This window comes from Pieris brassicae, chromosome 5, assembly GCF_905147105.1.
Source record: "Pieris brassicae chromosome 5, ilPieBrab1.1, whole genome shotgun sequence".
In the NCBI taxonomy this organism is placed as follows: domain Eukaryota; kingdom Metazoa; phylum Arthropoda; class Insecta; order Lepidoptera; family Pieridae; genus Pieris; species Pieris brassicae.
In genome coordinates, this window is record NC_059669.1 from 14,843,276 (window position 1) to 14,858,299 (window position 15,024).

The following is a 15,024-nucleotide window of genomic DNA, read 5'->3' on the forward strand; positions in this document are numbered from 1 at the left end:
CTCTTACTAGGGTTGCCTGGAAGAGATCGCTTATCGCTTATAAGGCCGCCCGTTGCATCCCTTGTAATTGTTATGCATTGTGTTATTTGTATATCTTTTATTATTGAAATGAAGTATGAATAAATAAATAAAAGTATTGGCAACAAAAGATTAGCATATCACTTGGTCACACACTTGATGATATAGCGATAAAAAAACGAAAATACGTTTTTCAAAATTTTATTCAGACAATGCAAAAATACAATCTTTTATCACAAAATATGGCAACTATTTTACCACTCTTAAACTACAATCAGTCTTAGCCATTTTTTGCAGACGCAAACAAATTTCTAGGCAAAATAGCTCTCCCTTGAAAGTTCAGTAAGTGTTTCTCTAACGTTTAAAATAGAAAGACACACACACAGTTTGTGTGTGTGTCTGGCTTCTTAAGTCCATATTCTAATTCGTATCACAAGACACAATCTCGTCTTAAGTGCTATCAAATATGTCAAACCTTATGTAGAAAAATAAATAATTTAAAAATGCATTTTTTAAACATTCTGGTCATAATAGGAACAAGACACAACCTTATAAACAGTTCTAGACAGTATTTTGGCAGTTCTAGACGGTTATAAAGCTTATTAAAATATATAGATCGAGATTCATATGGAATTATTTGATTCTAATAAACAGGAGGAAAGTTACGATATATCTCATATTTGCCTTTTTAAAAGCATTTTTTAAAATTTACCTTCAAAAACTGTTGTAGTTAAAATAGTTATTTTGACAAAATTACGACATTTTAACAACAACACAAACAACAAACAAATCGTACCTTTATAGATACTTTACCAACTCATACATACATACTCATGCATACAAAAGACTAACTAATTTTAATTATATATATATATATTTAAAGCATCTGACAAACGAGTCTCATCGTGAGAATGTTTTTTTTTTATAGATTAGAGGACAAACGGGCAGGAGGCTCATCTGTGTTAAATGATACCGCACATGGGCGCAAATTCCGGCGTTAAGTTGGTTTGCTCTTGTCGTTAATCGAATTTGTTCGGAAGTACTGCAGTGGTGGTCCACGTCCCAAAAACTGCCTCAAAACGCCCGGACGTGGCGTCGAAGTGATAAGTTGATATAAAAATAAAAATTCATTTTTACTTTTATTGTTTGTAGACATTGAAAATATCTATTGGTAAGAATCTATGTATATAAATTGTAAAGAGGAAATTTTTTTTGCTTGCATTGTATATGCTGGTTATTGAAAAAATATTTTACCATTAGTATCCTACATTGTCCCTGATGAACATAGACTATAGAATATTTTCAAAAGAGTTAGGGAAACGTATGAAAACTACGATAATGTAAACTAGAACAAAGCGATCTATTACAGTTTTATAGAAGACATCAATATCTAAAAATAAGTTGAGTTCGTCTATTAGATATATAATAAAATAAATATTCAGCGAAGCCGGAACTGAAGTCCTCCGTACGTCAAAAGTGACGTTGCCATATGAAAGTTACACTTAACGAGCCTCGACTCTAAAACCCCTTAACAACTTTTAACTTAAAATTCATATCTTAAATTTAAAATAGGTTTTTGATGAAAAGTCTTACTTAAGCCCAAGCCTGAGTATTCCCTGCCCTCTGCGCTCGCGCAATCTCTTGACGAACTCTTCTTTCGTTGAAAATCGCCTCTTTTATTTCCGATTCTCTTTGGGCTACTGCATCTATCTTCTCTTTTTGTACTTTCAAGCCATTCAATTGGGATTGAAGCGCGTTTATTGATGAACACGATGTGATTTTTAACTGGAAATAAAAATATATTTATAAGACAATATTCTGTAATAACTTGAAAACATTAGGTTTTTTTTTATAAGCCATAATTATAGTTTAAAGAGGTTATAGCCGTCAGGTCATCAAATCATGACTGTGCTCCAACCTTTCTATGTGCGTTTCGAAAATCGAAGACCACTGACATACAGAAGGCTTGTTAACTTGTCTATGATATAAAAATGATCTTAGACTCTTTAAGGGTTGTAGCGCCATTGGATTATTAATTATAGGTTATAACACCAATTAATATTATATTATTTATTTTATGGCTTTGATTAGTAATAAGATAATTATGATTATAGCTTTGTAAGACTAAATTGTTATTTTAAGAGTACCCTCAACTAATAGAATACGGATGATTTCAGAAGAACACAAATTCAACATGATTTTGGGGTATCGAATCGCTACTAAGCGCTAAGCTCCCATCCGTCGAAAATAAGGAAGGAAGTTTCGATTTTAAATCTTTTTCTAAAGTAAAACTCACCTGAGTATCTCTCTCCCGAGATCTGACTTCCTGGTGGAAGCTGTCCATATGTTCTAGAATCTTCTCCCGATCGAGAACATTCGCTCTCTGCTGTTCTATATTCAACTGGATTTTCTCTTCTACTTGCTTCTTTAACGTCGCCATAACTTCTTTCATAAGAATACCGCGTGCTTCGCGTTCTTTCGCCCATATCTTATTCAAAACATATAAAAACTTCTCAAAATATGTTTCTATCGAATAAAGTTAAAAACTGCTGGACCAATTTCTAACAATCTTAATATGCTAAATATAATTTATCTAGCCATAAATACTGTTACATAAAAACTTTTCTTTTTTTTTCAACTTTTTAATTATTTTGAATTTGGAACACGTATATTATAATAAAATCCCGCCTTTCGATTTTGCGCCATTTCACACATTCGTTTGTGTTCATTATCAAGTAACGATATGGAATTGGGGTGTTAAAGAAAATAGGATTGCAGTGATCGTTTTGCACAAAGTGGATAAGGAGCCGTCGATCATATTCCAGACATGTCAAAAGCTTGGTATCAAGAAAAACACTTTTTGAACGGATTAAAGCTATGTATTATTATTAAAAACTTATTTACATAATTCTAAATTTTAAATTTAAGTGCGTGATCACGGTGACTGAAGACAAAAGGTGTTAAATGTCAAAAGCTGCTGCGAAAGTTGTTTTATCTGTATTTATTGCCCCGAAGTCTTTGGTATCAGCCGTACGATCGTATATCGTACTATCAACAGATAAAACAACACTTCGTCTATCGAAAACCAAAAAGCGGCCGCGTGCTTTTAGAACTACAAAGGCTGTTAAAGCCAGAATTCGTCGAAATGAAGATTCCTAGGACTCTGTCGCGTATTATAAAACAAGACCTGAAGCTCGGTGCTTATCGTCGATATACAGAACATGCCCTAAATCAATCTTTACAATTAAAGAGAGTGAATCAATCAAAACGCCTTCTGTCGCGATATGCAGTTGAAAAGCCCAGAAATATTTACCGATCAAAAAAAATTCATGGTTGAAGAACACTACAATATTTCCGCTCACAGTTCTAAAGAATAACACAAGCACACAAGTGCACAAGTGATCGGAAAAGTGCCTGGTCATCATCCTGCGTCAGTGACGCTTTGGTGGGGGTAGGTGCCTTATATTGGTCTTCTCGTTCCGGACTTTATAAGACCTAAAGACTGGCTCTCATCTAGCCCAGACCGCAACCCTTTAGACGTCAAATTATCGTCAGTTTTAGAGGACATGTTCTGCTTAGCAATGCATATTCATAGATTAGCCATTTCGAATAGAATATATTTTATTTTTGTTGAGACTTTAATAAATATGTAGGTATACATTTTAATACTATAACATTACTTAAATTTAAAAAAAATACATTTTCATTTGTAACAGAACTTATGGCTGGACCAGGTACATATAGAAAAGTCTTTCAACAAAAGAGTGTGCCAATTTTTATAATGCCGGAAATCAGAGCAATCTAATAATAAATTGTGTAATATATATTTTTTTATAAGAAAATAAAAGGATTTTATTTAAAAAAAAACAATTCTATTCGTTTCTGACAGCGATTTATGTATATGTAATAAATTTATTTTATATTAATTAAAATTCTCTCATTCTAATATCTACCTTATCCTGTTTCTCATTAAGCTGTCTCGCTTCACCGTCATACATCGTCTCAATGTTCTTCTGTCTCTGTCGCTCCCTCTCTCTGTGCTCTTCTAACTCAACTAGTGCCGCGTCCAGTAGTCTTTTATAACATATTTGTTTCTCTTTTTCGGATTCATATTCCTAGAAAATATAATAAATAATAATAGTAACCTAACAATAACACACCTCTAAAGTTAAAATATACATTCGTAATTACTTAAATCAAATAAAATCCAAAACTTAAAATGTTTTATAAACCATGTACATATACCCAAAATATATAAATAGAACAATAAACTAAAAATACTATAGTGTAATAAAAAGTAATAAAATAAATATAGACTATGCCATAAATGCCACATCTAGTAAAAAATCAAACTCGAACAATGTTCTATGTTTTGCCTAGTTGACTGATCGAGATTAGTCTAATCATTAATCTTAGTTTTATATATTGTTTCTCAGTAAGCGAATTATGTATTATATGCAATTCTAATGAAAAATAAATGTACCTATTCTTTAACCGTTTTTTTTTTAAATTTCTGAATGTATCAGATTGATTACATACTTAAAAAAAACCAGCACAATCGGCCATATTAAAAAAGGCATTCAAATATCATATAAATTATAATTAAAAGGCCGGCAACGCACTAGCGATCCGTCTGACTATGTGAGTGTCTATGACAACTTAAAAATAATAGACAATCTAAAGAGATTAATATTTTATGAAAAAATATATTAATGAATACACAAAAAAATTACAAATATCAAGGGGAAGGTGATAATTTTTTTAAGGCAAGATGCCTTTATAGCGTGGGAGAAGTATTTGGATTATAATTTTTGACAACAACTTCTTGTTACTTTTTTAATATTACAGGAGGCAGACGGGCTGGAGGCCCACCTGATGTTATGTGATGCCCATGGACACTCGCACTGCCAGAAGGTTCGCAAGCACGCTGCCAGCCTTTTAACAATTGCTACGCTCTTTTCTTGAAGGATCCTAAGTTTTTTTATTTAATAATAATATAGACAAGATCGAAAATGTGATAATATGCACATATAAAATATTTTTAACAACCGCCGACGGCGTCAGGCGCAGGAGGCTGATCACCAAATTGCCTATTAGATGAACAAATGATCATGAAACAGAGACAGAGATCTGAGGTCCAGACCTAAAAGGTTGTAGCGTCACTGATGTATTTATTTTAATCATAAATTTACGTAAAAATTTATGTGTAAATAAAATCCAGCACGCCACAAAATACAGTTTGTAAGCCACAAATCAACAAAACTTACTTTCACAACAGCTTCTTTGATCTTCTCCAATATTTTCAAATCCAAACTAATTTCATTTAAAACGGATACAACTTTCTTTTTCAACTTAAATTTGTGCAAACCCATATTCACAATGTTTGCGTCTCTTTCCGACACTAATTTCGCGTGCTCCCTTTCTCTTTCCTTCGAAATGAATTGTAGTTCTTCTAATATCATTCTCTCTCGCTCCTCCATTTTACGAAGTTTTTTCACAGCTGTCTCTTTCTCACTCAACTCCGATATTTGGCCCTCTAGGCTACTTCTGAGCTCCTATTCGAAATTGATATATTGTTTATTAAAAGTTGTTTTATGACATACACACACTGCAATGGTTCAACTCATTGGCCTATATATAAAGGAACAGATTCGATTTTCAAAATAACAAAAATTATATTTGGAGGCATAGAAGACTACCTACATACCTATTTCATTATTGTTCAGCATAGAGGTGGAACTTATAACTAAAATAAGAAAAATCTAGTTATGATGGTTGAACAGCTTGACAGCGAGACTTTAATTTGGAATTTTTATTCAATATTATTTTTATAAACTACAGAATTAACAATCCATATCAGGAAGGAAGGAAAGTTGTTCCTTTAACCTAAAGTTATCTATGAAGGAAGGTTATGTATACCTCCAATAATATGAGGGTCCTTGTTTATCTGAACCCCTGACTAGCCCACAGACCTCAGTGTCCAATGTCATAAATAATAAGTAAACAATAAGGGTATGACATTATTATACTGATTGTACATATTTAAATATCTTAAGAATATTTCCTACCCTCATTTTTAGCTCTTTCTCTTGAAGTCTTTCTTCTTCTATCAGTATTTGCTTTTGTAGGGCCTCATCTCTTTCGTGAAGGATCTTAAGCGTCTCTTCTTCATCCTTTTTCTTTTGCATCTCTTTTTCTACTATTTGTTCTAACCTATAATTAGATATGGTAAATAAATCAACATGTAAAATGTATTACACCCAATTAGTAGCTTGTTCCAATTTTAAATTTAACCTAGATTACTTTAACTTACTTAATAATTTAACCATAATTTCCAATTAAAAATGTGTTTTAAGATTATTTACCAAGCCGATTTAAGTTTTCCATTAGCAATATAAGAGCAGGCTGCTTTCAATTCCGGCTGACGAAGTCGCCATGCATGGTGTAACTTTAATTCAGCTTCTTGCCGTCTCAATTGTTCCTCTTTTTCTATTATACCTTGGTTGATGTCTTGCAAAGTTGATGTAGGAACTTTGTTGAGGTAAGATCTGGGAGTTTTTTGTAATTTATTACAAATTATTGAATCATAATTATTCATTGTAACAGACAATTAAAATAGGAACAGTGAATTAATTGGTCTAGCGGTTTAAGTGTGTAACTCTTAAACCTTGGGTTCATCTTCTGCCTGCATGCAATTAGTTTTTTCTACATATGTGATTGTCACTTGCTTGTATAGTGAAGGTATATATTATGAGGAAACTAACATAAGACCCAAACTGATTTGAGCTACTGGTTAACTTTATTTTGAGAATAAAAAGTGCACAAAATATCAAAAATATATGTAGCAATTTTATATCTAAGTCAAGATATTTTATCTAACCAATTACTGTGGTATAGTTCTAAACACTCACCCATTTTTATAATACTTGGGTTGTGCTGCCAATGCCTTAATCTCTTGTTGATACTGCATATTCTCATGAAATAACATTAACTCCAACTTCTTTCGTCTTTCTTCTAATTGTCTGGAAGTTTAGATCATTTAATGTAGTACAAATACTATATAATATTTAATGTATTGATAAAATTATATCTTCAACAATAAAGACTTTTGCAATTACAGTTTAAGAAACTTATTATAACTTACACAGCTCGAATCTTTTTTTCACTTAACATATCAGCTTCTTTTTTAGCTTTTTCATAATAATCTTCTGTTGTCCAGTTCTCATGATGCCTTGACTTATGAGTATTCTTTTCAAAATAAGAAGCAACTTTTCTTAGCTCGTCAGCTTTACGAAGCTCATTGTCTCGTTTTCGAGCTGCAATTGCTTGCAGCTGCCACTGGGGCCGTGGTCTCGACATCGGTCTAAAACATAAAGGATGTACGTTTATATTCTGCAACGTAATAATAAAAACAATTCAATAAAATACAAACTTATCTGAAACTAACATTTTAACAAAAATCTATTTTTAAAGAATAAGGCGGTGACTAATCGTGTGATCAATAATATACCGTTGTCCAAGATACAAGGTACCTCAACAAAATATGACTTTATTTGGTATGTTCGCCTTGCTTAAACCTTGCATTCAGTTTTATAGTGTGGGTGGAAAATTTTAAATTACTCTCAATTGGATGAGGTCATTCAAATATTAAATACATTAATAGTTTAATATATCATTTTAAATTCGCCGTTCTAGTATACACAATAAAACGCAGGTGTGTAAACTGTAAGTGACTTATACTGATCGCAATTTCTCTTTTAAGATATAATTGTACTCATATCATTGGAATGTATTATTTTTGAAACATAATCAATCATATGACTGGTATACAATGCTATATTGTTTATTAATCCTTTTAGTTCTTCTTACTTGTGTTACCAGGGCATCATGGTTACTCAGTACTCCCACTTTAAGTTATTTAAACAAAACCGCGCATAAATTTAGATACTTAAATACAAATTACAAACATTATATTAATGTGGCCATATTTAGAAATAGCGAAATTTAAGCAAAATTGGATGTAACGCCATCTTAAGTTCAGCGCCTGACGTGAAATGAAACTAATCGATAGTTAAGAATCGTTGTTTTCCTTTATTTGAAATTATTATTTAACTAAATACGCCCGTACCTTTCCAAAAGACAAACTGCTCTGGTAAAATAATGGCTGTCACGTCCCGATGTCAGAAAAACAATTTTTGTTCAAATATTTCTTGTAATACAACATAAGGTTACTGCTCAAAACTACTACTACTCAAAACCTTACCTTAAATTCGGCAATGATAGGCTTTCCGAGGTGTGAAACATGGTGATATTAGCATAGATCATAGAGAATTTCGAATATTTTTTTTTCGAGTTTTTGGCAACACTACTGTAACTGTTGAATAAAATATATCTAGGGTTTCGTAACAAATTAAAAAAAATCTAAATAAAATATTTATAACCTAATATTCTGTTTACAATTAACTTTCACATTTATATTTATTATAATTTTTAGCTATTATAATCTTATATGAAGCGAAACTCACCGTAAATATATGAAAATGGCTTTTATAAGACGGTGTCTGCCCCTTTTAATAAAAGGCGTAAACCGTATACCATTAGCCAAACAAGGTAAATAAATTAAAATAGTTTTGGATAAAACGTTAAAAAGAATCGAATATTTAAGAAACATATTGTTTTAGAGAAAAGTATTCATCGTTGGGTCGCCCCTACACTAATGGAATTTAAAAGGCGAGAAAAAAAACAAGGCGGTAAAATAGCAAATCCGAGGAATACCTTTCTTGAGTGGAATTTAGAAGCTGAATTATTTGCATTTGGAAAACGTTTGGGTGAGGATTTCGATTCCAGCTTACTTCTACAAGCTTTTACTGACCGTTCATATGTCATTAAGGAAGAAATGAAACAGAAGGAAATGGAGTTTGCAGTTAATATGAAGGACAATAGAGAGTTATCAGATGAAGGCAAGAGTTTCAGATACTACATTAACTAAGGTTGATTTTGAATTATCTAAATAAAAATAAACAATTCATAAATTTACAGGAATGAAATTCATGGATGAATATGTGCAATTGTACTTAGAAGCTGTATTACCCAAATTTCCTAAAGAAGGAATTATCAGTGTTAAGAAGCATCTTTTAAGTGAAAATGTATTGGCAAATATTTCTCTTCATTTGGGAACAAAAGACATTATATTAGCTGCTGTATGTATATATTACTTGCTTTACTTTTGAAATTGTTTAAGGTTAAGAAAGTTTAAAATTTTATTGTAAAACTTTGCCATCTTTAAAGGAGTATCCAGTTGACAACTATACCTTGGCAAATACATTTAAGGCATTAGTCGGAGCCTTATATCAGTCATCTGGTGAAGATAAAACAGCTAATTTTGTTAGAGATTTTGTTATCACTCAGTTACAAGGTATGCAGTTTTTACATAGTTTGTAATATATTGCAGAATAATTTCTTTGTTCTCTATATAGAATTTACACTTTATTTTCAATACTGATGCCATAAAATAGATTCTTGTTAACAGTTACAAGATATAGAAACTTTAATAATAACTTAACTTTCAGGTCAAGATGTAAATGAATTCTGGCAAATTGAAGATCCTTGGACAATGCTGACAGACCTCATCAGCAAGACTGGAGCTTCTATTGAACCAAGACTCATTGGTGAAGTTGGCAAAGGAACATTACTAGCTTGTTACAGAGTAGGACTCTATATTGATAAAAATATGCTTTCTGCAGGTGAGAAATTAAACTTTCAATCATACATATAAGTAGTTCTAATTTATGGTTTGTTTATGAATATATATATATAAATATTTTATTAATAATTTGAGAAAAAATCTTCAAACCCAGGGTGGGTTAATCAATAGTCTTAACAATATTTTATTACAGTAAAGTCAAAGTTCAAGTCATACTTTGAATAACAAATTATCCAGTGTAATTATTTCAAGGTTTTGGAGAGTCAATTTCTGTTGCTAAAGATATGGCTGCTAGGGAAGCATTAAAAAAGCTATTTGGTACCGAAGAAAATATGCACCCTATTAATTTCAACTTGCAAATTATACCCAAGGATACTTCTAGATCTCAACACCAAATAGGATCAAGTTAAATCATGATGTTTTCTAAGCGGTAACTTAGTATAAGGTACTTAGTTTGTAATATAAACATATGATATAATAGAAAAATACATAGTTCTATATAAAGACTTTAATTTTACATTCCTATAAATAAACATTAAAAATAACAATACATTTCATAGAAGTTAACACACATCAATTATAAATTATTTTTCACAAGAAATTTCTAGTGCATTTATAACAGTGAAGAAATATAAATATCACAGTTTTAAATCCTAGATTTAAGTAAATTCTCCTTATAAAACTTAATATTTAATCAGTCTACAGCCAGGATCCATATTATAGGAACCAAACAGCAGGAAATGTATGTCAGTTAGTATAGTAGAAATTAGAACATTTTTTTATAACACTGTTTTTACTAAAACACTAATCTCTTTCTTTCAATTTGTGTTACATTTTGATGAAGACAAATCAGTCCTTTAATTGATACAGTAATTGGACTGGAGTAAGATACAAAATATATAAATAGCTTGCCCAGCAAGTTATATAACTATGTCTGAGTAATTTATTTTATAGTACACAGAAAATGAAAAATTATCGCATGGTATGATTTTTCCTTAAAGATGAATCCATTATGAGATTACCATGTTTGTCTTTTATACGAATACGTCCAGAAGCATACCTAGTTTCTGATGTCCCATCACTGTAGACCAGCTTTACACTACCATCTGGAAACTCTCGGCGCTGAAAAATAAAGTAAAGCACTTTATACCTAAGTGTCACACAACACAACTCAACTACCTGAAATAATATAATATTTGCAGATCACTGTGAGTGTAAGCATAGTATGCAGTATGAAGTTTTTAATTACCACAAATATTAAAATGGCTTCTTTCTCTACATGATAATGTACATGGCGTAAGACCTGGAAGTCTTGGGTTAAATTTTAAATGAGACAAGAATGTCATAAGTCTTTAAACACTTTAAAAGAAATATAAATCTGCTATGGGGCACAGTAATCCTTTGTAATAAACAATTAAAATAGATATATTTATTTAAAAGTCCCTTTTTAAAACTTTTAAATAAATTTTAACCATATTTGGGATTATATTATACCTTATGGTCCTTTGTGTGGACTTCAATTTGACCATTGGGAAAAGTTATGTGCTGTTCACCATTTGCTGATACTGAAAGTGCAGTGCCATCTGGATACCGCCACTCTTCTTGAACAGCATCATTATTTGGGTCAAAATATCTCACCATTCCATTTGGTAACCTGATTTCAGAAGAACCATCTCGATAACGTTTTTCTACTTGGCCACTGAGTAACAAGAAAAATTACCTTTAATGATTGCATTCATAGATTAGCAAATTTTTTGCACTTCTTAGTTTTATTGAAAGATGTTATCTTATATAATTACATAAATACTTACTCTGGAAACTCAAGAACTTCTAAACCATCTGAGTGTGTAGTGTGATAAGTTTTTGACTCCGAATAGAAGTATTTTATTATACCCTTATTGTAAAAGTTTTCTTTAATGTCTCCATTGTAATATATAAATTTACTGTATTTGCCATCAGCAGACATTATTTTTAAATTGCCATTAGGAAATCTTAGTTCTCTTGTCCCATTAGATTTTATTGTTTCAATAGGATTTAAATTTGTTTTAGTTATACTTGTGGAAGATGTTGGTTCTGGAGAAGGCATTAGTCTCTCATCATTATACATTGAGTCATTGTATATGACAGTCATTGGCTTTTGACTATTTGTCGACTGGTTGCTAATAACTGATAATGGAGATAATGATTTATTTTGTAAACAACTTTTTGATTCCTTAACAGTTTGTTGGTTAAATGTATGGTGCAACCTTTCACTTATAGGTGGCGATTTCGAGATATTTGAATTAGAGCTGTTGGGTGTTATATTGGGTATAGGTGATTTAGCCTTTTTGTTGTTGGACAGCACTGAATTTGTTTTCTGTAAAAAGAAACTACTTGTTTCTCCTCTGGTATTTTGATAAGGCGGAGAGTTTGTTTCACTAGATCTTTTGCTAGAAGGTGAATTTGATTTAAATCTTTCATTGTAAATTTTTTCTAAATAATTATCATCATTTTCTGAAAGGCTCTGTGGACCATCACCATTAGAATCTTTACCAATTGATTCATTTTCTATGTCATTATCAGATGTATACACATATGTTGTTACTAATGTATTTTTACCTTTATCACTAACTGAATCCTTTTGGCTAAAATATTTAGCATATTTTGAAGTCACATTTAAATTGGGTACGCTTTTAGCTCTAGTTCTTATTCCTTTTGTCATAAGTTTACTTTGTTTCTCTATTTCCAAAGCCTTATATTTAATATCTGGATCTAAGTCTATTTCTGATTTAGTCTCTCGAGCAGCCATTGTTGAAAGTTTTCTATTTATTTGTTCTAAATATTTAATATTAGTCAATCTTCTAGTCACGTCATTGCTATGTTGGATCCTTTTATTTTCTTTTTTTAACTTTTCAAGTTCGTCTTCCAAATTCTTCTTATCTTTCTCCATAAGTTTTAATTGATTCCTTAATCTTGCAATAGTAGATGTTGATTTAGCATCTTTAACTCTTATATCATCTTTTAAAACAGAAATTTCTTTTTTTAAATTGGCTACCTCATCCTTCTCTTTTTTGTTAAGCCTTCCTCTTATATCCCGAACATATCGTTCATATATTTGTTTTTGCTTCATTAGTTTCTCCTTTTCTTCTGCTAAATAATATTCTGAGAGAATTTTCTCTTCATTAAATTTTTGTTCAAATGAAGATTTTTCTTCATAGAATTTTTGGCGCTCTAAGTCAATTTCTTCTCGCATTTTTGTAATATTGGCATTTTCTTTTCGAAATGTTTCAATTTCATCCTCCAACTCCTGTAACCTTACCTTTAATGTATCACTTGTAGCAATTAATTTGGCATTCATTTCTGCTATATTAGCGTTAACTTTGTCTACATCAGATTTGTCATTTACATTTTGACATTGATCTTGTGACACATTTCTTCCATTGTGTACTTCAATTTGTGACAACTTTGTATTACCTTTCATAATCTTATTATTTTGTGCCAATATTTTTAGGTCATTACTTTGTGCCTCAGTTTGGCATGAACAGCAAGTGAATACTGAGCAACATTCACTACAATCTGTACACTCGCTTATGCAAGACTCATCTTCACTAGCAGAAACTTTGTTCATTTTATTTTTTCTTATGTTTGAGTTTATATGCATTAAGTCTGGATTTTCAGTTAAACATTTTTGCATTATTAAAGGAGTACTTTCACCCGAGGTTTCAAATTTGCTTTTAATGAATTTATCAAAGAATGAGTTGTTTATATTGAAACTATCATGAGAAACTTTTTTTTCAATTAACTCAAATAATTTTTGTTCTGCAATTTCTTTATTCTGAATAACCTTTGAACTTTCACAACTACTAATGTCTGATTCAACACTTTTATTTAGAGTAGGAAAGGTTTTATAATATTCGCTTTGTTTTAACTTTCTAAGAAAATCATCTTGCTCTTTTGTTAATACAGCAGCCCAATTTTTTCCTTTATTGCTGTGAATGGGTGGTTTTGGTATTGCTACTTTTGCTGTCAAATTACTAATCTTATTGATTTGTAAATTAGAAGTAGATGGTTTAACATTATTTATTTTACAGTTAGATAATTCTTTTTGGTTATGAACTTTTTCAATTGAAACTTCTTGGTTGGGTTTTTGTAAACTTGAAGATACATGGACTAACATTTCTGCTTGTTTGTTAGTTTTATTTGTTATTTCACTGGATGCAATTTTTTGTGTTTTATTAGACCCAGCTTTTAGTCTCCAAGGTAGAGATTTTGTATTTTGTATGATAAGATTGTTCTTCTTAATCCCAAAACGAGCCATTCCCTCTCCTCTCTTCAAATATTGTTTTTTTGTTATAGTTGTGAAATTTTCTTTGAGATGTTGTTGTTGATCATGTTTTAAAGTATCTACAATTAACTCTTCAAAGTTCTTTTTTGGTGACAAAATAGGCATTTCATCAAGAGATATTTGTTTTTTATTGGGTGAAGATATTCTATCATCCTTATCTTCATTCAAATTTTCACCGGTGTCTCTCAGCTTCGAAGGATTGAATACCTTACTTGAAATAGGGGGTTCAGTTATGTTTTCTGATTCATGTGATAAGTTAAGCACTGACACACCGTCAATTATATTTTGCAGATTTTGGCCACCACGCGGCTCAGAGTTTGCGCAAGTAACTTCAATAACTTCAGGAGTTGCGTCGGTAGATCTATCGCGCGGAGATTGTAATAAACTTTTAAATGTATTGTATGTGGTGCTGTTACTGAAATGACTCACAATTTCGGTTATACTTGAAGAAATCTCGGGTGAATTTTGATAGTCTAACCGCTGTTTTAATAGTTTCCCGCGCTGCATCATTTGAAGCTGTCGTAGCATATCTAATTTTTCAAATATTTGCGATGGTGACAGAGAAATATCGCTTTCGGAGTACGAATTGTCCATTTTTAATACTTTTCGGATGCCACAGAATAGATTTTAAACTATGGATTCAATCATAGTTTCTGTACAGCATAATTACACTAAGCGTTTTAATTTTTGTTTCCGAAACTGAAATGAGAATTCAAAAATCTGTTACAACTTAACTTTAAAATGCAATGTACCAACAAAAGTAAACAAACATAACAAAGTCAAGTGTCATTAATATAATGTCCAGTGGCAAATGACAATATTCTGAAAAAATAAATGTTGCAATGTTGTTGTTTTACCGACTGTACCTGTTGTACCTACTTATAGCCTAATGACAATAAGTAGGTAAAAAATAGATTTTTAATTTGTGTCTACTATCGTCGCTAAGTTTTATATGAAAATATAGATAGAGCAAATGATG

The 15,024-nt window shown here is 31.2% G+C and overlaps 3 protein-coding genes across 7 annotated transcripts; 1 reads left to right on the plus strand and 2 right to left on the minus strand.

Moving 5' to 3' along the window:
- Positions 1-203: 203 nt before the first annotated feature.
- LOC123709784 (trichoplein keratin filament-binding protein-like) lies at positions 204-8,274 on the minus strand. 4 transcript variants are annotated; one of them, XM_045661327.1, is made up of 9 exons: positions 8,147-8,274; positions 7,163-7,381; positions 6,930-7,040; positions 6,384-6,566; positions 6,087-6,231; positions 5,286-5,573; positions 3,972-4,133; positions 2,315-2,506; positions 204-1,803 (listed from the first exon to the last, which is right to left on the minus strand). In XM_045661327.1, the coding sequence occupies exons 2-9, from the start codon at positions 7,375-7,377 to the stop codon at positions 1,612-1,614; spliced, it is 1,488 nt and encodes a 495-aa protein (XP_045517283.1). In that variant the 5' UTR covers positions 7,378-7,381; positions 8,147-8,274; the 3' UTR covers positions 204-1,611. The 4 variants fall into 4 exon arrangements, with proteins under 4 accessions (XP_045517283.1, XP_045517281.1, XP_045517282.1 ...); XM_045661325.1 differs by lacking the exon at positions 8,147-8,274 and adding an exon at positions 7,888-7,995; XM_045661326.1 differs by lacking the exon at positions 8,147-8,274 and adding an exon at positions 7,466-7,874.
- A 111-nt stretch (positions 8,275-8,385) lies between these two features.
- On the plus strand, positions 8,386-10,225 carry LOC123709785 (39S ribosomal protein L44, mitochondrial). The gene is made up of 6 exons (XM_045661329.1): positions 8,386-8,628; positions 8,700-8,978; positions 9,058-9,218; positions 9,307-9,433; positions 9,588-9,761; positions 9,974-10,225. Exons 1-6 carry the CDS (start codon positions 8,553-8,555, stop codon positions 10,129-10,131), a joined length of 975 nt encoding a protein of 324 aa, XP_045517285.1. The 5' UTR covers positions 8,386-8,552; the 3' UTR covers positions 10,132-10,225.
- A 74-nt stretch (positions 10,226-10,299) lies between these two features.
- Positions 10,300-14,799, minus strand: LOC123710077 (centromere protein J). 2 transcript variants are annotated; one of them, XM_045661769.1, is made up of 3 exons: positions 11,533-14,799; positions 11,216-11,375; positions 10,300-10,843 (listed from the first exon to the last, which is right to left on the minus strand). In XM_045661769.1, the coding sequence occupies exons 1-3, from the start codon at positions 14,637-14,639 to the stop codon at positions 10,694-10,696; spliced, it is 3,417 nt and encodes a 1,138-aa protein (XP_045517725.1). In that variant the 5' UTR covers positions 14,640-14,799; the 3' UTR covers positions 10,300-10,693. The 2 variants fall into 2 exon arrangements, with proteins under 2 accessions (XP_045517725.1, XP_045517724.1); XM_045661768.1 differs by having other exon boundaries at positions 11,216-11,420.
- Positions 14,800-15,024: the final 225 nt, after the last annotated feature.